This window comes from Dipodomys spectabilis, unplaced genomic scaffold (assembly GCF_019054845.1).
Source record: "Dipodomys spectabilis isolate Male_0828 unplaced genomic scaffold, ASM1905484v1 ptg000096l, whole genome shotgun sequence".
Lineage (NCBI taxonomy): Eukaryota > Metazoa > Chordata > Mammalia > Rodentia > Heteromyidae > Dipodomys > Dipodomys spectabilis.
Genome location: NW_024870773.1, coordinates 11196660 through 11222196, shown reverse-complemented (window position 1 = coordinate 11222196; position 25537 = coordinate 11196660). Strand labels below are relative to the sequence as shown.

The window sequence follows — 25537 nt, the reverse complement described above, 5'->3', positions numbered from 1 at the left end:
CTGTTTTTGAATCAAAATGTCAGACTTACACAAGCACTAGCAACAACTCTATATCTGGATCATTGAAGCGCTTGGAAGATACGACGGCAAGATTTACAAATGCGAATTTCCAGGAAGTGTCTGCACATACTTCTAGTGGAAAAGATGTTTCAGAAGTTAGAGGATCTGAGGGCAAAGGCAAGAAATCTTCAGCTCACAGCTCAGGTCAACGAGGAAGGAAGCCTGCTGGTGGAAGAAATCCAGGAACAACTGTGTCAGCAACTAGCCCCTTTCCACAAGGTATAAATTATGGTGTTTAGTTATAGTACTTGTTCTGATGATGGTTCACAGCGATTATACTCTTTAACAGAATTTAGTTTTTATTTATAACTAATGATCATTTTAGCATATCTAATTTGATGTTTTGTTAAGATTTTCTTACTTTTCTCTGTCATGAGTTGTGTAAGAATGTAAAAATTTCTGTTTAATGCTTAAATAGTTGTGGAGAAAAGCTATGAAAGGTAGAGCACTTCCTTTTACTCTACAGAAGTCATTCAGTATACATAGACTTAAATGCTAGATTGAATTGAAAATTCACTTGCCTGTCTTGCTTGCTCATGATTGGTGCTCTACTATTTGATCCATGTTTGGCAATTTGCTGGTTAATTGGAAAGTCTCACATCCTCCAAGTCTGAGCCTCCCTGGAAGCAAGAATTACAAGTATGAACCACTTGTGCTGGTTCTATAAGTTGTTTTCTTTTTTTTCTGGTCCTGGGGTTTGAACTCTGGGCCTGGGCACTGTTTCTGAGCTTCTTTTGCTCAAGGCTAGCGCTCATCCACTTAAGCCACAGTGCCATTCCAGCTTTTTCCTGAGTAGTTAGTTTGTTGGAGATAAGAGTCTCATGAACTTTCCTGCCTGTGCTGGCTTTGAACTGAAGTCCTCCTAAGTAGCTAGGATTATAGGTTTGAGCCACAGGTACGTGGCTGTAAGTTGTTTTCAACCTGCCTTTCTTAATTTAACATTAAAATAGTTAAGATTTACATCTTGAGTAGGTGAATAACAACTAAAAAATTTTCAGGGATCTAAGTAGGTTTCAAGTAATGCATTTATTACAAAGTAGGATTCAGAGTAGAATTTTGTTCAACCTATCTTCTGTGAAGCTGATGTATTTAGCAGATGCGTAGTTAAAATTGAATTTTAGTAATATTTTATTACTCATTAAATAAGTAATTACTTCTTTAATATTTACAGTTATTTTATTACTATGTTCCATATACTGTTTAGCTGAAATTGGGAATTAAATGTTTATGCTATGTTTTCTATAGCAAACCCTGTTTTATGGGAAACCAAGTAATTCAGCTTACTTTTACAGTGTGTGTGATTGTTTTGTATAATTTTAACATGAACATAAGTACTTTGAAAAACAGAACTGTTAAAACTGTTGAAGGAAAATATACTAGTAAATAGCCAGGCACCAGTTGGTCATGCCTGTAATCCTGGTTACTCAGGAGGCTGAGATCTGAGGATTGCTGTTCAAAGCCAGCCTTGCCAGAAAAGTCCATGAGACTGTGATCTCCAATTAACTACCAAAAGCTGGAAGTGGAGCTGTGACTCAAGTGGTAGAATGCTAGCCTTGATCAAAAAGCTCAATGATAGGACCCAGGCCCTGAGTTCAAGCCCAGGATGGTTACATATATGCATGTGTGCGTGCATGCACACACACACACACAAACATATATAATATATGTAGAAGAAATGCCATACATTCTTTTTTACTCTTTGTTCCCTGGGGGATATAAGAATATAAGATAATTGTCTCTTCTTTTTGCTGTTGAAACATCGGCTAATAATAAACACATCCAGAATCTAGCAGGTAGTCATTTGGGGCTGGAAGATTTTCAAGAAGCAGTCTTGTGGTGTGTGCATGTGTGTGCACTGTTTATAGCACAAATAATTAGAAAATGAAATAACAAATATACTACTTGATTTCACTAAAATTTACAGGTATTATTTCCCCTCCCCCTCGTTTTTTGGGTACTGGGGGTAGAAGCTGAGTTTACTAGTCCCACTTGAGTCACACCCCAGTTCTACATTGCTATTTAAATGTGACTTCATTCACATTTGGAATGTGGTATTAGAATTCAGTCACTGTTTCCACAAGGAAGATCTTCACTATTAACACTAATTTCTAAGTTTTTAATTTAAAGGTTGAAATAGAAAGATAAGGTACTGAACGAAGTTGGTTGCATTTTTTCCAATGGGAGGCAGTATGTGAAATTTTAAAAATACACATTTAAAGTATCGCAGATACTAAATATTTTGAGCCATTTGACAAATTATGTGAAATTTTAATACTAGATATAAAAGCAAAAACTATAAAGACAGATGGTGACAAATTAGAATGGATAAGAACTTTTCTGTAGCTGCTAATGACATAGCAAATTGTAATTTTCCTTATAATGATTGATGATGTTAGACTGGAATTCAGTTGTGAGAAACAGAGAAGCCACATTTTGAGAGGTTGAATCAGGAGTTTTCATTAGAAAACCAGCGACAGCAGGCAGACACACCACCCAAGAAAACATTGTAGCCTTGAAAGCACTTAACACTATTAGGAAACTGAGCCATGAGGGTAGTAAAGCAAAGAAATCTGAAAAACAATCCAAAAATTCTCACAAGTTCATTGGCAGGCCCAGTAACCTATTGTCCAAGTCCCCTCCCCTGCCTCTAGGAGTTCAGGCATGCCCATCACCTGGGGGTGGGACTTCACCCTCCTCTATCATGAGGACAAGATGGCGCCAGCTAAACCCAGTTCCCTGTCATCCACCAGGTAGTATCCTTATTTTAATGTAATGTAGATGGCTTCTTAATATGTACCGTTTTCTGTTTAGACATAGTCCTGAAGATTCCCATGTAGTGGAAACAACTTTTATAAATTAGTATGACAATTATACTTTTGAAACCCTTGTTTTAGAACTATTAATATAGACATTAAAAAGTCCAGACCTTAATACTTCATTTTAAAAGACATTTCTTGTGACAAAAAAAGAATCTCTGCAGCTGGGTGTTAGTAGCTCATGCCTGTAATCCTAGTTATTCAGTTAAAGTCAGCCTGGGCAGGCAAGTCCATGAAAGTCTTTTCTCCAATACATTATGTACAACACCCCCCCCCCCAAAAAAAAAAAAAAAAAGCTGAAAGTGGAGCTGTGGCTCAAGTGGTAGATAGGGCGCTAGCTTGAGTAAAAGAACAGTGCCCTAGTCTCTTAAGTTCAAATCCAAAGACAGAACTCCACCCCCCACCCCCCCAAAAAGAAAAGAAAAGAAAAGAAAAGAATCTTTGTAAATGCTGAGGTGAATTTATGAGATTTCTTGTGACTATTCAGTGCAACAAATTTAACACAACAAAATTTCTATTTTGATGAAATATTTTATTTATTTATATTTTGGGTCCGGTCGTGGGCCTGAACTCTGGGCCTGGGCACTGTCCCTCAGCTCTTCAGCTCAAGGCTAGCGCTCTACCACTTGAGCCACAGCCCCACCTCCAGCTTTTTTCTTTTTTGCTTATGTGGTGCTGAGAAATCGAACCCAGGGCCTCAGGCATGCAAGGCAAGCGCTCTACCACTGAGCCAGCCACCTTCCCAGCCAATGAAATATTTTAATTTTGAGCTTTTGTTTACTGGCACTTTGGATAAAATATGTATAGTTTACTTTTATGAACATACTATTTGGTCACCACATTTGTCTGCATCATTTGGCAAACACGAGGTGGGTTCATAAAGATGAGATGGAGGATCAGACTTGGTTTCTTTCTTCCCAGGCCATGTTAATTTTTGACCAGGTAAATGGAGCTGGAAGGTTCTTACACCAAATAATCATGCTCATAGAAGTGAGGAGAGAAAGAATAAACAGTTGTGCAAAAGATGTATGAAAGCTGCCTCATTCATGTGCCGTCTTTTACAAAAACAGTAAGAGAATGTTAGGGCTAGTTTTCTTTATGCAGATCTGTGGAAACTGGACTTGGAGAGTATAATAACTTAGACATGAGATGGGATATTTAATTATATCCATGTTTGGATAAATTGAGCAGAATAATAGCAATTGCTGGTCTGTCTTAAACCAGGAAAGAGGTTGTGATTCTTACTGTATATTGGGAACACATTCAGTATTTGAAAAAGAAGATTCCTTGGAGAATTAAAGTTTTGTCAGGTGTTACTGCATGTCTATTGAAAAGGGGGCTTTGCTATTCTTCAGACTAGAACACACAATGTTTTGGGTAAGAACTGAGGAATACTGTGATAAAAGGTATGTTAAATAAAGTGCATTTTATATCTTAATTTTATAAAGAATAGCTTGTAATTCAAGAGTAAACAAGTACTATAAAATGAGTGTTTTAAAAGGTGATTTTAGAGATAAACTTGTTTTCATTAGTAACCTTTTGCAATCCAGCTTTGTGATACTGTTTTGTGTCCTAAATTTTATAGTTGACCTTTTCTTTTTCTTTCCCCAACCTACCTATTTTTGATGATTGTATCATGTCTACTGCTCATGGCACTTTTGCATCCAAACTTTTTTCTTTTCCTATCCCATTTTTGTTTTTTACTACAGGCAGTTTTTCAGGAACTCCAGGCAGTGTAAAATCATCCTCTGGAAGCTCAGTACAGTCTCCCCAGGATTTCTTGAGCTTTACAGACTCAGATCTGCGTAATGACAGTTACACTCACTCCCAACAGTCGTCATCAACCAAAGATGTACATAAAGGAGAGTCTGGAAGCCAGGAAGGGGGGGTAAATAGTTTTAGTTCCTTAATTGGTCATCCTGTGACCTCAGCTGTTATTTCCCAGCCTAAAAGCTTTGAAAATTCACCTGCAGATTTGGGTAGCTCCAGCCTTCCTACAGCAGGATATAAGCGAGCTCAAACTTCTGGCATACAAGAAGAAACTGTAAAGGAAAAGAAAAGAAAAGGAAATAAACAAAGTAAGCATGGGCCTGGCAGACCCAAAGGGAACAAAACTCAAGAGAATGTTTCTCATCTCTCAGTTTCTTCTGCTTCACCAACATCATCTGTAGCATCAGCTGCAGGAAGCATAACAAGCTCTAGTCTTCAGAAATCTCCTACATTGCTCAGGAATGGAAGTTTACAGAGTCTTAGTGTTGGCTCATCTCCAGTTGGTTCAGGTAGGGATTTGCCCATTGTTGTTCTTCACTCCCACCAATATGTCCTTGCTTTACCCTGAAAAGGTTTAAGCAGTTGTTAATGATAATACTTAGTGGTACTTAACATAACATTTCTTAATTAAAAAAAAATCTCTTCATGGAAAAAATGTAGTATTATTAGACAATTTGGTGTTGAAATGTTTGGGCGCTAGTCTGATGTTAACTATATTTATACTAAATAGTTCATTGGTCATCCATTGCTTATGATACACCTTGATCTCGATCTTACATTTTGTATCACCTGCACTGTGTGTTTAACACCAATTAGGATTCACATTTAAGATATAAAAGTCATTGTTTTGGGTTTAGTGCTTTTCTTTATTCTTTCTTCCTTTTTTTTTTAAAGTTCCGTTTCCCTGACTTTCAGCTTTAGTTTTCACTTTTTGAAGTAATTTCCTACATATAGTTCTTTCTGGCACATTTTTTTCAGTAAGTGTAAATGACTTAAATTTATAAAATTCTATTTCAGGAGCTAACAAAAATGCTTTATATTTAATGATTTTGTCATTAGTATATAGTACAAATGACTTTATATATGTTATTATTCACATCATTGGGATTTTTCTGTATAGCCTGCAAGTTGCGGTATGAATATTGTCAATTAAAAAATTAATGAGAGTGCATATTTTAGACAGATATACAATTGATTTGAGCATCAGCATTTATCTATTAAATTATGTCTTAGATATAAAATTGATTTAATAAATATTGATTGTAAATTTCACTTCTGGTTTTAAAATTTATATATATATATATATATATATATATATGAAGATCAGATGTGAGAAGTAGTGACTATAACTGTTCTTATGTGTTAGGTTCTGTTAAGTACTTCTTGCCTCATTTAACATTTAGTTGGGTACAGTAGCTCAAGCCTTGCTGCTTAGGCAACAGGAATCATTTCAGTCCACCACAGATGTGAGAATTCAAGAGATTACGTATTTGTCTGTGGCCAGGTGCTGTGGCATATGCCTGTTATCCCTGCTATGGGGACGTACAATGGATACAGTAAGGTGCACCTGCCATCTGCAGCAATATGGGAAAGCATAAGCAGGATCATAGTCCATGGTTGCCTGGGCATAAAATAAGATCTTATCCTTCAAAACCCATGTGAAAAGGGGTTGGAGGAGTGGCTAGTGCCTGCCTAGCAAGCGGGAGCTCCTGAGTTCAGTCCCCAGTATTACCAAAATAAAAACAAAACCACAGTTAATGTAAAGAACATTTAATGTCCCGATTTTGTGGCTTTGAGAAGTAAATGTGTTTCTTTCTTTTTTTTTTTTTTTTGTTGGCCATGGGGCTTGAACTCTGGGCCTGGGCACTGTCCCTCAGCTCTTCAGCTCAAGGCGAGCGCTCTACCACTTGAGCTACAGCGCCACTTCCGGTTTTCTGGTGGTTTATTGGAGAAAGGAGTCTCACGGTCTCTCCTGCCCGGGCTGGCTTTGAACCGTGATCCTCAGATCTCAGCCTCCTGAGCAGCTAGAATTACAGGCGTGAGCCACCAGCGCCCGGCTAAATGTGTTTCTTAAGATTGTACAGCCAATGGGAGATGATGGCTCATGCCTGTAATCCTAGCTTCTCAGGAGGCTGAGTAATGAGCATGTGGTTCAAGGCCAGGGTGGGCAGGAAAATCCATGAGACTCTTGTCTCCAATTAACCACCAAAAGATCTGGATGTGGAACTGGGTAGTAGAACACTAGCCTTGAGCACAAACATGTAGGGAAGTCAACCCAGGCCCTTCAAGCCCCAGGAATGGCACTCTGCCTCCCTCAAAAAGAAGAGAAAAAGATACAGCCAGGGAATTTATTCTGCGTTTGATAGGAAGCTTTGGTGACTGTCATGGACCTATTTGTCAGACTTTTTTCCATAATAGAGTGGAAACCATAAAAGAAGTGTTTCTTTGGTAGCATTAAGGATGGTTCAAGAACAAGATTCTTAATACCGACATTGATTTTTTGATTGGATAACTCTTTGTGTAATGCTGTCTTTGTAATGTTATAGGATGTTCACCAGAATCTATAACCCTCACTCATATATGCTAATAGCACCTTCCCTACATAAACAAAAGAATATTTCTAAACATTGTTAAACACCCACAGGGCACTAGAAATTGCCTCTGATTGAGAACCACTGTTTGAAAAGGGAGAGAAATAAACTACAGTGAGAAAGAAGTTCATTAAACAGATTTAAATACCATGCATATTTGAATAGACATTTTTATCTATATGTTTCCTTTGAGACTAGAAATCTTAGGAATTAGCCTTAGCTATGATTTTTTTAAAAAAAAGTAAGTGTAAACCAGTTTACCCAGGAAAGAGTAGGTTCATGCTATTTTTAGTAAGAGGTGTGATAATCAGATAATCTTACTGAGAAAATTAAGCCTAACACTTGCTTTTGATGATTCCTGTAGTTTCCAGTCATAATCTTAAGTTAACATGAATTTCAAAAGTTACATTTCAATGCTTATTTGAAACACATATCTTCAAATTAAAGGAATTAAAATATTTATTGGCTCCTGTCCCTGAAAAGGCTTTTCTCTATGTTACATGAGTAAGAAGATTGTTAGCATTGAGAAATAGTACTTACCTCCAGGAGACTGCATTTATGATACATTTGTGGCAGAAAAATGTGTATTTTATTATTTTTTATTTTACTATTATCCATTAATTAAGGGGATTCCTATAGATGATACTATTTCACAAAACTTAGTGTCTGAAAAATTTAACTTGCCAAGAATTTTTTAAAGTTGTCTGAGAATTATTATTATATTTTATTAAAACTAAGAGAATTTTGCTTACTTAAAATTGACATAAGCTTTAATTTTATACATTTTAATAAAAGTTTTATGATTAAGTCAGACTATTTTTTAAAAATAATAAACTTTATAGTAAAAGATCTATATTTATGTAGAAGAAGCTTGGCTAAATGCTATTTATCTTTGGGAATTATGCCTCCTTCATGATAGTAAGGTTAGGACTTAGGACCTATTGATGAACACTGAGTAGCATAGTGCTAAATACTTAAGAAACACTAAATGTTATTATTCACTATGTAGAATAAGAAACTAGAGGGGCTGGGAAGGTGGCTCAGTGGTAGCCTTTCATGCATGAGGCCCTGGGTTCGATTCCTCAGCACCACATAAGCAAAAAAAAAAAAAAAAAAAAAGCCAGAAGTGGCGCTGTGGCTCAAATGGTAGAGCGCTAGCCGTGAGCTGAAGAACTGAGGGACAGTGCCCAGGCCCAGAGTTCAGGCCCCACGACCGGACCACCCCCCACCTCCAAAAAAAAAGAAAAGAAACTAGACTGAGTGGTAGAGGTGTGCATTTTCCCTGATTTGTGAGTAGTTAGAAAATTCAGCAGATGCTCACTGATTAGGTTCTCAAACCCCATGAGTTTCTCGGTCATATTTTAAGTGAGGAGATCTATGAGAACATTTGAACCAATACTTCAACTGTAAAGAATATATATTCTTCAGATATGAAAATTTAATTTTTCCTTTGGGGAAATTTTAAATTGAGAAATAATTCACTAGCTAGAAGCAGAAAACTTCCCTTCATATAAAGAAGTAGGAGGTAGAAAATGTATAGTATTTACTACATTGCCATGGATTGTTTTGCATGAAGCACTGAAAAGATTAATTTGCTATAATGACAGTGAATATTTAGTCATGGTGAAGGTGATCTTTGTAAGCACATGTTGGCATGATGTTATTGTGAAGGAGTATGTCTGAAATGTTCATCACCATATTCTCACTGCTATCACAGTGGTTTGGTCATAATTAAATGGATTAATATTATTATTATATATTATATATTATTATTATATAATATTAATAATATTAATATAATTACTAAGCACTAAGTGCCTATCCCATAGATGTCAGTATCCTCTCTCTGATTGTGTGTGTGTGTGTGTGTGTGTGTGTGTGTGTGTGTGTGTGTGAGAGAGAGAGAGAGAGAGAGAGAGAGCGAGCGAGCGAGTATGAGCATGTGAGAGCATACATGTGTGCGTTCCAGTTCTGGGTCTTAAACTCAGGGTCTGGGTGCTGTACCTGAGCTTCTTTGCTCAAAGCTAGTAATGTACCACATGAGCTACAGCTCCATTTCTAGCTTTTTTGATGGTTAATTGGAGATAATGTCTCATGGCCTTTCATGCTGGGACTGATTATAAACCATGATCCTCAGATCACAGCCTCCTGAGTAGCTAGGATTGCAGTTGTGAGCCACTACCGCCTGGCTTATTTTTAAATATATATTTTAAGTAGTTGTACAATTTTAGAATCAGATTATAAATGCAAAGTATCTCAGTCAGTGTATATTTATCGAATAGGGTAGGATGAGTTCATAGAGACTTGAATGCCAGGCTGAAGAAGTAAGACTTAATAGGCTAATGGGTTTTCTCCTAGGATATATGTCTTGGACTTAATTCTGGTAGTTTACATCATTGTAGAATTCCTTTAGTGGAAAAGAACAAAATATTACCTCATTTAGCCTGTGGTATTGGTGATACCTGTGTTTGAAAGTTGGGAATAGTACAGATATTATTTCATCTAGGTAGGACAGATACTGTTGTTTGTCACAACTAGGAGTTAAAGTCAAATCAGATCCTAATACTACTCTCTTGAAGTTGCTATAGTTAAAAGCATTGAATTTTCAGCAGTTGGAAGGCAGAGATAGGAGGATCCTGAGTTTGGATTCAGGGTTTACATAGCAGGACCCTTTTCCAAAAATTGAAAGAGGGTTTTAAAATACTTTAATATAGTCAAGTGTATACACTTACACTTAGATATAGATAATTATAATCTATTATAGATTATAGATAATTATAGATAATTATAATCTATTATAATGTCTCTAGATCACATTACAGTAAATGTCAGTGATCAGAGAATGGGTTTACAGAGGCTTGGATTGTAAAATACTTTATTTGATTTGGTTACATATTCTGTTAAGTGGCCCATTCATTGTTTTATGGGGACTTGTATAAAAGGAAGTGTTTTGTTTTAAGTGATTGCTACACGTTGTAAATTACTGGTTAATAGATTATGCACCTGAGGCTTCCCTGGAACTCATAATCCTCCTGCCTTAGGCTTCTGAGTACTGGGATTACAGGTGTGGGCCACCACACTCAATTTTATATTAAGCTTTTGATTGAATTCCCTCCTATACAATAATCTTTAGGGATTTGAACAGTTACCTAGAGTTTTGAAACAATGAAAATTAGTATTTAATAGCATTTGGAAAAATTGACATGTTGAACCTATCCTTTTCTATGTTATAAAGATTTTATGATTTAGGGCTGGGAAGGTGGGTCAGTGGTAGAGCGCTTGCCTTTCATGCCTGAGGCCCTGGGTTCCATTCCTCAGCACCACATAGGAAAAAAGAAAAAAGCTGGAAGTGGCGCTGTGGCTCTGTGTCTCAAGTGGTAGAGCACTAACCTGGAGCTGAAGAGCTGAGGGCCAGTGCCCAGGCCCACAGTTCAGGCCCCACGACTGGACCCCCTTCCCCCCCCCCCCCCCCAAAAAAAAAAAAGATTTTATGATTTACTAAAGTAACTTATTCTTTGGTTTGGTGGTACTGGGTTGGAACTCGTGCTTTTCAGGCAAGTGTCAGTGTTGAAATTCTTTAATTATGATCAGTGCTACAAAAGGAGATTATGGAGAAGTACTCCTTTGATTGTGACCAAATTCATAAGACAGTTGTTAAAAATAATCACTTCAAGAAGATCTTCTTTTCCTGACTGGGAGTTTGAATACTCAGACTTGCATTTGTTAGGCAAGCTAGTTAGTTTTTAGATGATGGCTCAGTTTTTGCCTTGGTCTTCCCAAACTGATATTTAAGACTTACATGGTCTTTTTTCTTTTTTTCCTTTGAACTCCAGGCTTCGGTGCTGGTACTGAGCTTTTTGTGCTCTTGAGCCACAGTTCTATTCCAGCATTTTGATAGTTGGAGATAAGAGTCTCACAAACTTTCCTGCACTGGCTATTTTCAAATTATGATGCTCAGATCTCAGCCTCCAGAGTAGCTAGGATTCCAGATGTGAGCCACTGGTACTTGGCTCTATTTTTTTTAAGGCACTTTTTTGTTGGAGTGCCATATGAATATCTTATATTCTGGCAGCTTTTACTTTAGTATTTATTGGGTGGAATAAAACAAGCCATTTCATTTGTTCATTATTTGTCTCAGAAATACAAGGTACCTAAACATGAGCAGAGTATAGTTTAACACAGTTCTGTGTTATAATGGATTTCTGGTCATAAACCAAAAGTTACTTTTTTTTTTTTGGTTGTAGGGTTTGAACTCAGGGTCTGGGCACTGTTCCTGAGCTTTTCTGCTCAAGGCTAGTGCTTACTACTTCTGGTTTTTCTGGTGGTTAATTAGAGATAAAAACCTCACAGACTTTCCTGTCTGGGCTGGTTTTGAACTGTGATCCTCAGCTCTCTGCCTCCTGAATAGCTAGGATTATAGTTGTGAGCCACTGGCATGGGGCATATGATTCTTATAATTTGGTTTATTTATTTTTGGTCAGTTGTGGGGCTTGAACTCAGGGCCTGGGCACGGTCCCTGAGTCTTTTTGTGCTCCAGGCTAGTGCTCTATCACTTGAGCCACAGTGCCACTTTCTGGTTTTTGAGTGGTCAGTTGGAGACTCATGGGGACTTTTCTGCTTGAGCTGTCTTTGAACATGATCCACCTCTTGAATAGCTAGGATTTCAGGTGTGAGCCACCTATGCCTCTCCATTCTTTTTTTTAGAAATCTTTTTTTTTTTTTTTTGCTGGTCATGGGGCCTGAACTCTGGGCCTGGGCACTGTCCCTCAGCTCTCTACCTCAAGGCTAGGCTCTACCACTTGAGCCACAGTGCCACCTCCGGCTTTTTTCCCCCTGTTTATGTGGTGTTGAAGAATCGAACCCAGGACCTCATGCATGCAAGGCAAGCACTCTACCACTGAGCCACCTTCCCAGCCCTCTCTGGTCTTATAATTTCTAAATGCTATATTCCAAAATTTTTGACAGGCTGTTTGCCTTGAGCTCTTATATCTTTTCCTCTTAGAAGAGCATACACATCTACATTCTCACACCATCCCTTAAGATTGGTGAGAATTCCATTGTTTGGCTTTCCTACCTTTCATGTCCTGATTACTACCTTCTGATTTTTTTGTTTCTGCATTTCTGTTTGGCCTACACAACAACTTATATTTGAATCCCTCCTGCCCTCCCTCCCCTCCTTTTTTTTTTCTGGCTTATTTCCTGTTCTAATCTGTAGCCATTGACAATTTCTTTGCTGATTTCCTTTCTCTCCCTCCCAACAGAAATTTCCATGCAGTATCGGCATGATGGAGCTTGTCCAACAACTAGTAAGTTTTCTAACTGGGTTGTTAACTGAGCTTTTTGAATCTTAACATAAATGCTTTTTTTCTAGTATATTATGCCACCTTTGAACTTCTAAAAATTATTTTCTAAAATGCACTCAGTTTCTAATTAAGTAAATTTCTTTCTTCTACAAAGAAATCTTATATTGCTTTTTCTTGTGTTTAGGATCTGCAGTAACAATGAAATTGTGGGGCAAATTTTAATTGTTAGATTTAATAAAGGGCTTCCATTGTTAGATTTTAATATAGAGCTTCCATTGTTGAATTGGAAACTCTGCCCCTTGATAAATAGTATTTATGGTATTTTAGTTTTCTTTAGTCTGAATGTTAATATAAATTTTCAGCATTTGTGTATTGGCATTAGTAGCCTTTTAGTAGCCTCTTCATGTGCTGAGGTTTATGTGGAAGTCTAAGAAGTAAAAATGTTTAATTGAGTTAGGTTTAGTGAACTTGTTTTTAAACTAAGGTAGCTTTACCTGTCTAGAATTGTAGTCTATGAAGATGTGCTTATTTTCTTTTAGCAACACGAGATAGAGTACTAAGTGTCGTTTCAAAAGTAATTTTAAAATATATTTTATTGAAATTATTGTCATGATAATATATCTAACACATTTCACTTTGCTTATTAGCAAGTAAAATAGGATTATTAGAAATTTATACTATAAAAATGAATGCTTTCAGTTTTAATAATTCAAAAAATAATACATGGTAGACTTACTTAGACTTACTAATAGTATGTGCCTATGTTTTTCTTCTGTGTTTGTGAATGATCTTAACTGAAGTCCTTTTTTCCTTACTTAAAAGCTTTCTCAGAGTTGCTGAATGCAATACACAATGGTAAGTTTTATTAGAATCTTCTCTTGTGGTTCATTTATCAAAAAGGTTGTCTTTTATATAGAATCCTGATTGAAAGCTCCCATGTCCTATTGATTAGATGGAATCCAGTGCTGCAGTGAGTCTCGTGTTCAGCATATTGATGAAAGCTCTGTGTACTGCCTACTGGAGGGTGATAGGTCCATATAGTTAATCAATAGGACTTTTATTGTCTCTTGTGAGGCAGAATGATAATGGTTGCCCTAAGTTTCTGAAAGTCTTTTTACTTTTGTAAATCGTTTGTCTCATTCCCTTGGTAGGTTTTTCGCAGTTAGTAATTAGTACTTATAGCTGTAGTTTGCTGCTTCTAACTACAACTTGGCATGCAAATTTTATTCTAGAATTTTCATTTGAGTACTTTTATTTTTCTCTGTGTACTTTATATATTGAATAAATGGAAAATAAACGTTAAAATTGCATCTAGATTGGACCAGGTCTTATCGTAGATTGTATTTTCTTCTGGATTGGAATCTGAATGAGCACCCAAGGCAAAAATGCATCAGTTCTCACTTTTACAGTGTAAATTATAAAGAAGATCATTCTGTAAAAAATATATTGAGAATGTTTTCAGTTTTACCCAAAGACCTTCCAATCTAGTGGCATTTTTCTTGATTTTCTATTTCATCTGATTGACATACTATGTGATTCCAAATAGCTTTTGCATCCCTTCCTTCCCTTCCTTCCTTCCTTCCTTCCTTCCTTCCTCCCTCCCTCCCTCCCTCCCTCCCTCCCTCCCTCCCTCCCTCCCTCCCTCCTTCCCTCCTCCTCCCTCCCTCCCTCCCTTCCTTTTCTTTCTTTGGGGGGGGGGGGCTTGAACTCTGGGCCTAGGTGCTCTCCCTGCGCTCTTTAAAGGCCAGCGCTCTGCCACTTGAGCCACAGCACCACTTCCCGATTTCTGGTGGTTTATTGGAGATAAGAGTCTCAGGGACTTTCCTGCAGGGGCTGGCTTTGAACCATGATCCTCAGCCTCCTGAGTAGCTAGGATTGCAGGCATGAGTCACCGGTGGCCGACTATTATATTTTCTTTATAAAACTTTGCTTATTTTGCTAATGTAGCTTTCTTAATTTGTAGACAGTTTGCATTGTACTCAGATTATTATCAGATGTTTACAATAGATAGGAAACAAGAGACCAGTGACATAAATGAGTAGGTACAGATACAGACAGTAGGAATGGTCAAATTGGGAAACTCATAAGTGACCATTTTATTAATGAGTATATTTATAATTTTTTCCTGTGGTGCTGGGGATTGAGCCTAAGCTTTGAGTATGGTAGAGGAGGTCCATTGGGCTATATACTCCCAGTCCTACAGTCCTACTTACAAGTTTTGCTTTTCTTGCTTCCCTGTATCTGCAGAGGCTTAGATAATAAATACTCTAGATAACATGGAGCTCCTGAACATGAGGTATCTTTAGAGAAAGGGATTGAAAGCATTCTTGAGGGTGAACTAAACATGTTACCATTCTACCATTTGATAGAGAAGTAAAAAGACTGAAGAAACATAACCTTTTCTGTTTGTATAAATTTATACTTGTTTTCTCGTAACTTACAGTACTCTATAGGTACTCTATAGGTAAATAGATTAATATCATAAACAACTTTTTCAATTTTGGGGGTTTAGAAAATTGTTTTCGAGATAATTTCCCAATAATGTAATCAATTGCTTGTGTTTTCTCAGTCCTCATAGTATAGAGAAAAATTATATAATGCAAAAATTACACGATGCAAATTATAGAATGCAAAGACAAAGCAAATTAAATAAATGAAAGATTTTTACTCAGTAAGGCTTTCTCCTTTTTTTTATTTTGCAAATATTAGCTGTTCCTTTTTTCCTTTTTCTAAATGTGGTAAATGCACATAACAAATTTTTAGCTGATACATAAAAATTTAATTATTAATAAATTAACATGATGTTTGGTACATGTACATACTGTGAAATGTTCAAATCTCTCCAAACATACCCAGCCCCCTCAAACATAATCATTTCTTTATGGTGAAACTTTCAAAGTCTTTTCTAGGTTTTTGATATGCCTATTATCTTCATCCGCAATACTTATTGTACAATAGAACACTAAAACTTCTTGCTGCTATCTGACTGCAGTTGAGTGCCCATTGATCTTAATTTTTTTTTTTTTTTTGGGTCCGGTCCTGGGGCCTGAACTCTGGGCCTGGGCGCTGTCCCTCAGCTCTTCAGCTCAAGGCTAGCGCTCTACCACTTGAGCCACAGCGCCATTTCCGGCTTTTTTCTCTTTTGCTTATGTGGTGCTGAGGAATCGAACCCAGGGCCTCATGCATGCAAGGCAAGTGCTCTACCGCTCAGCCACCTTCCAGCCCCTTGATCTTAATTTTTATGTTCAATAATGTTCAAGATTTGTACAACATTCTCCATGCAGTCTCCAGCCCATCTCTTTTCCTCTTACAGTATTGAAATACTATACCCCTTAAGCAATAATTGCTTGGTTCTCCCTCTCCCAGCTCAGCATAATGCTAAGTAGAATTGGTGAGAGAAAGTTACAAAAGAAACAATATAATTTTTCAGTGTTAAGTGTAATGTTATCTGTGAGTTTTTCATTGGTGTCCTCTAATGGGTTGAGGAAATTTGATAATTCTTGACCTCTTTGTTTTAGGTCTGTTCAGTGTTCCTTTTTTCTTTTTGTGTTAGGTTTTCTTTTTTCATATGGTATTGGGGCTTACCTCGAGCTGGGTGTTGTCCCTGAGCATTCTTGCTCAAGGTTGGTGCTCTGTCACTTGAGTCACAGCTCTACTTCTGGCTTTTTGGTGGTTAATTGGAGATAAGAGTCTCATGGGCTTTTATGACCAGGCTGATTTTAAAGGGTGATCCTCTGATCTCAGCCTTCTGGGGCTGGGATTACAGGAGTGTGCCACCTGGCTTGTGTCAGTTTTGGTATTTTTATGTTTATCAGTTTCCCAAGTTCTTCTGCATCACCCAATTAACTGGCATATAGTTACTCATAATATTGTCTTATAATCCTTTTCTATTTTGGTAAGAATAATAGTAAGAGTAATGTAGTACTTTGGGCATTCTTTCATTTTTTCTTGGTTACTTAGGTGAAGGTTTGACCATTTTATCTTCTTCAAAGAACCAACTCATAATTTTATTTTGTCATTTTCTGCTTATGTTGTTTTAGTTTGCTTTTCCCCTAGTTCATTAAGGGAAAGCTAGTTTATTAATTTGAGTCATTCATTCATTCATTCATTCATTCAGTCAGTCATTTGTGAGATAGTGTCTGGCTTTTAGCTCAGTCCAGCCTGCAACTTGTGATCTCTTGCCTCCTTCTCCCAAGTGCTAGAATTACAGACGTGTGTCTATGCCAACTGTATTAGTATCCTTAGTGATTTTTTTTCATGATCCTTTGTTTTTCTCCTAGAATTTTTTTTCCTATTGCTGTATATCCTATGTACATTCCATTGAAAAACATTATACGTGCTTACAGCTTCAAGCATCCCTGCATTTATTAGCCTCCTTGGATCTATGCTTTCTTCTTTTTTTTTTTAATTTTTATTTTTTGTTGGTTGTGGGTCTTGAACTTTGGGCTTGGGTGCTGTCCTTGTGCTCTTCAGCTCAGGGCTAGCACTCTACTGCTAGCACTCTACAGCGCTACTTCTGCTTTTCTAGTGGTTTATTGGAGATAAGAGTCTCATGGACTTTCCTGCCCTGGTTGGATTTGAACTGTGATCCTCAGATCGTAGCCTCTTGAGTAGGATTACTGGCATGAGCCACTGGTGCCCGGCTCCCAAATTTACTCTTATTTCAGTCCTTCCTTGTTCCCTCCCCTCCCCTCCCCTCCCGTCCCTTCTTCCTCCCTCCATTCCCTTCCCTTCTTTACTAAAGGATGCTATTTCCCATTACTTACAGTTTACTTAAAAAAAAAATCCCCTGTATACTTCTGCTTCTTATGTTTGGCTAAGTCTTACATACTTTGTCCTCTGAATTCTTTCAAGAGCCTCTTAGGCTTTGTTCGTTATCCAGCCCCTTCTCTTAGAGGCTACCAGAATGGATGGCTTACCTAAAATTCAAACCTATGTCATAATGTATTAAGAGGTTTCTGGTACTTGGGAGGTAAAAGTCATAGTCCTTAGCCTGGCATATGTAGTTTTTTGTAACCTGGTTCTTACCTAAAGTCTGTGGTCTTCTTCTCATAACTTTGTACTGTACTAGTAAAAGCTATATGATAACGCTGTACCATTCTTTTCAAAATATGTGATTTATATTTTGGTTGTGTCTGCAGCTATAGTGCACCAGTTTTTTGTACCTAGTCAAAGTAGTCTTCAAAACCAATCACATGAAGAATGGTGCCTTGACTTTCATGTTTGATTTTGTTATGGTGCCTTGGAACTAGGCTGTTTGACTAAGAGAATTTAGATTTTATGATCTTAATAAACTATAAATTTAACAGGTTCATTTTACTTAGCAGATACATTTAAAGTTCTTGAGATAAGTGTTAGATCAAGTAATATAGGTATAGGCTGATTACAATTTGCTTTTATATACCAATTTCAAAGGTGAAAATGATGACATTCTGGTTTTCAATTTACTATTCTATTATTTTGCTTCAGTGCTGCTTTTTTTTTTTTTTTGCCAGGCCTGGGGCTTGAACTCAAGGCCTGAGGACTGTCCTTAAGCTTCTTTTGCTCAAGGCTAGCACTCTTATCACCTGAGCTACAGAGCCACTTCTGGCCCTTTCTGTTTATATGGTACTGAGGAATTGAACCCAGGGCTATGAAGCCCTTGCATGTAAGGCAAGAACTCTACCACTAAGCCACATTCCCAGCCCATGATTTAGTGCTTTTTAATTTGTTAATTTATTTGAGGTTATTGTTTTTCACTAAGCTTACAGATTCATTTGGAGTAGGAGTTATCCCAGGATACAATAGCTGCTTCTAAGTTTGTTCTCATGTATACAAGTTGTGAATCACTTGGTAAGAGGAAAACATAGATCTTGACCGTAGCATGATGGAAGGTTGGAAAGCATAGTGGTAAAGGATTAGAATGCCTTTCAGTTAACTGAAGGAAAGTAAACCAAAGCCTTTGAATTGTTCTATTGAATCAGAAAAATGGCAAGAACCTAAGATAACCTTGAGGGAGACAGGATTCTGTTGGTTCCTGTAAGACAAGTATTAACATTTGGTTGGTGTGTCAACAACTGGGAGTAAATTTTTTAAAAAAATATATGTTAACTGCTATAAAGAAAAACCATTGTTTTGCTTTTGTGTGTCTAGTATAACTATAAGAGAGACAGAACCTGAAAAGTTTTTATTCAAAGATGGAAATAATATAAGTAGGAATAAGTTGTATGAAAGTTCCTTTTAAACCAATTATGGGGTAATGCCTTAATAATCTGTTTATAGTGTTGCTAAAGACTTAAAAATTTATTTAGAGTTTTTGGACTTCAACTATATTTTATTCCCCTCTCTCCATTCCACCTTGTGTATTGTGGTAGTTTTTAGGAATTGGTGAAAAAATCAAAGTTAAAGTGTGTTATTTCTTTAAACAGAGATGACACTTCTACACTAACAAAGCAGGAACTTAAATTTGTAGGTGTGTATCAAACTCAAGCATGGCTTTCTGGAGGTAATAATGTTAAATTAATCCTAGGATACCTTGGAAACCTTCCCATATAAAGTAGAGATTTGTAGTTAGGAAAGTTATACCTGAAAGGATTTAACCACGCTCTAGGTTGGTAGGTGGAATAAACCATATTATTAATGTTCTTGTTGTTATACTTGTTTTGATTTGTCATATTGCTTGAAGACATAGTAGATGGGCTTTACAGTTTGAAAACTGTTTACTTGTAAGGGTCTAGGTGCCTAGGTCTTTGATTATTAATATACTATGTAAGTGTTGAGGGAAGGAAGAATATGAAACCTTTGTTGTATGATGTGTAATAATTCTCTAAATCTTTATCTCTCAAATACTTTTTGATCAGTTAGTAGTGAAGATGTATGTTCTGAACTAGAAAATAGAATCACTACTCAGCTTTTTTGCCATTTGAGAAGTATGTATTAAGTTCTTTCTGTATATAAGATCCCCACTAGTTGCTTTGGGGAAATATATACCACAAATGGATTTTGCATTTAGGGAACACACAGTGTAAATGAAAATGTGTTTATTAATAACTATTCCAAGAAATAGTTACAACCATGATCCATAGTAGGAAAGTTCAACATTAGGGAAAATCATATTGGACTGAAAGGACCAGATGTTCTGAGAATGTAACATTTGGCCTGATGCTTAAAGAGTATATAGAATTTAGTACTTTGAGATGAATCAGAGCCAGACTCTCAATCTCAGGCAATCTCTTACTACAAAGCAGTCACACTGAAATGGGGATACACAGGCTGTGGATAGTGACAGTGATGTTAATACTTGATAAGAAACATAAAGAATATACATAAAACATAAAAAGCCTTAGCTGTTAAGCCACACAGTCAAAGGCAGTTGGTGTTTGATTTGGGGGGGAAAAACAACAGGTAATAAAATCTATTGAGAAGAGTTCACCTGGCAGTTGCATATTGAAAAAAGTGGAAAAGAGCTCATACTGGAAAAGAAAAACCAGGAAGATTTTTGTTTATAATATACCAAATACATTGAAAGTGTTAACGAGGACCATGGGAGTCAGACCGATTATTCAAGAAGAACTGGCATCAATTGTCAATGAATTGAATGGTACCTGGGAAAGAGGAGTATTCATTTACTACCAAGCTATTTAGCACCTAAAGCAATAGAGCCTGGGCTTGAAAGGATTATAGCTAGTTTATATAAAGATAATAACTGAAACTCTGAGATTGGTCATGACCAAAAAAAAAAAAAAAAATTTGGTAGATAGTGATAAAGATTCTGGATCAGGCTGCGGTAGATTGATAGTGTTTCACTGTATTCCTGGTCTTAGCTTTCTGAGTGCTGGGACTACAGGTATTTGCTGTTGCTCCCTGTGGTATCAGGTTTTATTTTAAAGTAGGTATGTCTTGGTATGTCTTAGAAAGGAAGACTCTGGAAAAATAAAAGGATTGAAGTTCAAGAGAAGGGTATGTGATGGATGAGCAGATGGGAAGCTCAAATGAGACAAGTAGAGGAAATCTATCTGCTTAAGTGGATGACAGAGGGAGACAAAAGTTTAAAATTTTTCTTATAATTTTATAGAAAATTAAAAATAGATTTTTTTTTTGCCCAGGAAGAATCTAATTATTTCCTTTTGGTGTGTTTAATAATTTGAATAATTTAGAAGTTACTTTCATTTTAGTATACTTGAGGAATGTGTTTTAGTGATTAAATCAGAATAATAATTGTGTTTATATATGTAAAGATGATCCTTCTGTGCTGTTCTTATTTTCTTTTATAGTTTTCTGTGTCTCCTAGAAATTGCCATTCTGTTCCTTCTGAAATATTTATTTACTGGAGTATGTTTGTGCCCCTCCCCACCGCTCCCTTCCCCACCTTTGCCCTCCCCCTCCCCCCATATCATCTTTAAAGAATATTACCGGGCTGGGAAGGTGGCTCAGTGGTAGAGCGCTTACCTTGCATGCCTGAGGCCCTGGGTTCGATTCCTCAGCACCACATAAGCAAAAAGAAAAAAGCCAGAAGTAGCACTGTGGCTCAAGTGGTAGAGCACTAGCCTTGAGCTGAAGAGCTGCGGGACAGTGCCCAGGCCCAGAGTTCAGGCCCCACAACCGGACCAAAAAACAAACAAAACAAAAAAAAGAATATTACCATCTTTCCTTCTCTTTCTGTATAGTACAGTTAATTGCTTTGCAGTTTTGTTTTACATTAACTTCAAGTCCTGCATTAGCATAAACTATGTTCCAATCACATTGCTCAAAACTGGAGTTACGGATTATAATTTAATGGTGGTCCATTTCCATGGATGAGTTATTACTTGTTTCATTTTATTTCAGGATATCTGGGGATATGTAAATGCCCATTTCTAACAGAATAGTATATTTACAGAATGACAGTCTTTTTCCTATCATGCTTGTAGTATTGGGAACAGTTTTTCATTTAAAAAGGCTTTTGGAGGTTACTTCTGGCCTTGGAATTTTGACTATGTTGGCAGTAATAGAAAATCAAATTCTCATTTAGCTCAGTCCTGAGCTACAGAGAGAAAACAAGTCAGTGCAATAAACATAGATATGAGGGAAGATAATCGTAATTTGGAGGAAAGTTTTAAAAAGAAATGAGAAAATTCAAGTATGAAAAAGTATAATAGTTGAAGTAAACACAGTCAATGAGATAAATAATATAACATGCAGTTAAGGAACAAAACAATTACTGGACAGATTAGATGGATGAAATCTTAGAAAGAAGGAAAGAACCAAGATTGTGTGCATATATGTATAAAGTAAAAACTATGTACTATGGAACACAGATGTAGAATCCAGATAGCAGGAGCCCCAGGAAGGAGAAGAAATAAAAATGGAGAAGAGGAAATAATTTAAAAGAATTTTTTTTTAGACAAAGATTGCCCCAAAGACCATTTATATTAAAATAGACTATAGAACTCCAAGGAGAAAAGACTGAAGGCAGAGCCCTTATCTAACCACACTGTGGACAGCTGGAAAGTTAGAATGTTTTAAAATATGAAAGACAAGAGAATTCTAAAATGTTAGACAATACTAAAGTGCCTTTTGGAGGGAGGGAGAGTGAGGAGGATTTTAAATGACTCAACAGACAAAATGGAGACTTTTGTCATGAGGAAATGTATACCTACGCAGATACTTATTATAGTAAAGAATTTGAAATATTAATAATGCAATCTAATGCTCATTTCATGTGGTATCTCCTGGGTTTGATTATCAAATACATTTAGGATGTTTATGTAGCTATTTGGAAATATGTCTGTGATGTTTTTCTGGAACAGTATGTTAGCTTTTAGTTACTACAGCAAATATCTGAGAAAATGAACTTTTGAAAGAAAAGGGTAATTTTGGAGGTCTCAGACTGATTGATTGGTTCCTTTACTTTTAGTTTTGCATTGAAGAAACAGGAAAAGAATAACTATGAAGTAGTATCTTTTTGATGTTTCACATTTGGGCTTATGGTTAGTATTAATCTTGGTATGTCTCAGCTCTTCTTAGTTGAATTTACTCTTCTTCATTAACTTAACTATATTTTTACACTTTATCTGTTTCTAGAAGAAAAAGAATCATGCTGTGTATGAAAAAATATGTATTTTTAGAGATTCATAGTAACCTCATCTGACACGTAAATTACTTTGCATTAGTAATACACTTCTGGAAAACTTTTACTTTGTTTATTTTATTATTTTTGCTAGTACCAGGTTTCAAATCAGGACCTTGTATTTACTTACCGTACTTGCTCATCGACATTCTACCATGTTACCAGCCAAGCTCCCCAAACCTGGTTATTTTGGATTCTGGTAGACTTTGTATCCCGACTGGCTTCCATCCTCTACCCTCTGGATCTCTTGAAAAGTTTTACTTTTTTGTCATGATTGGTATTTGTGTCTCTTGGTCTCGGTCTCCCTCCCTCCCTCCTTCCCCATTTCTAAATAGGTGTAAATAGGTTTCAATTCAACATGTCAGTTTATGTGTTCATGCGTCTTGATCAGTGTTTCCCTTTTCATCAATCTCTCCACTAGCTAGGACTGTTGAACCAACCCTCCCTCCTTCCCTCCTTTCCTCTTCTCATCCCCCCACTCCTTAGCTGGAGATAAGAATCTCTCAGACTTTCCTGCCCAAGCTGGCTTTGAGGAATGGTGATCCTCAGATCTCAGCCTCTTTGAGTAGCTAGGATTACAAGTGTGAACCTCCAGTGCCAGGTTTCTGTTGAACATTCAAAAACTCCTTCCTGTCCCATCCTAATACTCCCTGGGGGGCAGAGAAGGGGGGAAGCCCTTTTTGCAAACCTGTGTGATATTATCCATCATTTTTTCCCTTTCTATTCTGCTTCCCATCAAAGGTTAATTCTGAGTTCCATCTTTTTCTGCCTTTAGTTTTCTTACTATCACTCAGTTTTTCCTTTCTCTGTCTAATTTTCTTTTGAAAATAATACCTCCAAACAACAACAAAACTTCAGAATAGCAAATCCCAAACTCTTCAGGTCTACATTCTTGCGTGTCTACCTCTCCAACATTCACTATTGCTGACTCATTTAAGTGTTTTCTTTGTTCTATTACTTGTCCTAGTGTGACTTCAGTGGTCTTAGGAATTCTTGTGCTTCCTGATTGAGAGAATTAATGTCTTTTTATCAATTTGGGACAAAACATTAGCCAGTATATTAATAATATTTCTTCTCATTCTGATAAGAAGTGTTTTTGTTTTTGTTTTGTTTTGGTCATGGGGCCTGAACTCTGGGTCTGGGCACTGTCCCTCAGCTCTTCAGCTCAAGGCTAGTACGCTACCACTTGAGCCATAGAGCCATTTCCAGCTTTTTCTGCTTATGTGGTGCTGAGGAATGGAACTCAGGGCCTCATGCATGCAAGGCAAACACTCTACCACTAAGCCACCTTCTCAGGTTTTTATTAGGCATGTTTTCCCTTCATGTCTCTTAAGACTCCATGCACCCCCGCTCCCCCTGCAAATCAAGATCACAGTACTTTCCTTTAGCTTTTTCACTTGGCATTTTACCACTTGAGTCACAGCTCTACTTCTGGCTTTTGGTGGTTAATTGGAGGTAAGAGTTTCAAAGACTTTTTCTGCCCCTGCTGGCTTTGAACCGTGATCCTCAGAGATCTCAGCCTTCAGAGTTGTTAGGATTACAGGTATGAGCCACCAGTGCCCAGCCTGTATGTCTTTTATATTTTCCACTTATCTCTGTTCTAGGTCTGGGTAATTTTTTCCTATTAAAAAATCATATTTTCAGTTTTGTGTAATTAAATGTTTGATCCAGCTATTACATAAGGACTTTTAGTGAGCATAGTTTTCAATCTTTGTAATTTTTTTGTGGTTGTTTTAAAATTGGACCTTCATTAGTTTTCTTAAAGTGTGTAGTTCTTTTCACACACTTCAGAATATTATTTTGAAACAACCTTAGACTTACAGAAGTGTAATGAGAAAAGTCTAGGGAACTTTATTTTTATAAGCCTCTTGACTCTAAATCGCAGATGTAGAGCTAGTCTGCCCTGAATACGTCCACCCCACACAGGACATTCTCTTACAGAATCATAGTGTAGCTGTCAGTAACAGGGAGTTAACATTATTGTGTTAATACTATTTAGTTTTGTTTTTTGACAGTTGTCTGAGTATTTTTGAAGATCACAGGCTACTGATGTGAATTTTGTTCAGTCTTTCATTGTTGGATCTGTGCTATGTATTTTTTAAGGTCAGAATATCTTAGAAATGATCTGTTCATTGCATATCATCAGATGGTACATACTCATCTCCTGCCCCAGTGTACACAGGGTTTTCCATGTCATTCATCTCCCCTTCTCTGACCCAGTGTACACATTTTCTTTTTTCCCTGTCATATAGAATTATTTTGTGGAATAAATAAGCTGTGAGACTATGTAAAAAAAAATCCCATTACTCATCAATATTTCTATCAGTATGGATTATGGATTAGAATATCAAGATAGTTCAGCAAGAGCATTATTTCCTACAAAATACTCACTACTGTACATACTTGTGCAAATATAAACATTAGGGCAGGTGAATTTAAGGCAAGTTTAGTTTTTCTAGCTGCTTTTGTGAACTTGATGATAAACAACACTTGGTAAGTTCTGTTCTTTGAGTTTTTTGTCTAAGATGTAAAGCCAGAGAATACCCCTGTCTCCCATGCATGTGTATAGATGCAGTGTACTTACATACATAATGTACTTAATTCATTTTACAATACAGTACACAGAGCAACTGAATCACAGTATAGAGATTTAACACGTTAACTTTGTGTTTTTCTATACGATTAGTGATCTGAATCTACTTGAAGTTATTTACAGATCCGCAAGACTCAAGAGACTGTGAAGGAGTTAAAAAAAAAAAAGAAAAAAGATTTCATTACATTTGTCAAACCAGACTGAATGTCCAAACCCAGAAGACAGTCTGTCCTTCAAGGGACCCTGGGTAGGGTAACTTTTTTTTTTTGTCTGTCGTGGGGCCAGAACTCTGGGCCTGGGTGCTGTCCCTCAGCTCT

General features: G+C 36.9%; 1 protein-coding gene across 14 annotated transcripts in view; it reads left to right on the top strand.

The window, feature by feature from the left end:
- The window catches only part of Mllt10 (MLLT10 histone lysine methyltransferase DOT1L cofactor), a 160062-nt gene that overhangs the window by 94282 nt on the left and 40243 nt on the right, over window positions 1–25537 (top strand). For 8 of the 14 annotated variants that reach the window (XM_042686311.1, XM_042686312.1, XM_042686310.1 and 5 more), the window contains 4 exons: window positions 24–279; window positions 4586–5155; window positions 12499–12543; window positions 13363–13395. In XM_042686311.1, coding sequence (XP_042542245.1) covers window positions 24–279; window positions 4586–5155; window positions 12499–12543; window positions 13363–13395 — 904 coding nt within the window. The remainder of the gene's footprint in view (window positions 1–23; window positions 280–4585; window positions 5156–12498; window positions 12544–13362; window positions 13396–25537) is intronic. The other 6 variants (XM_042686319.1, XM_042686313.1, XM_042686320.1 and 3 more) reach the window with 6 other exon arrangements.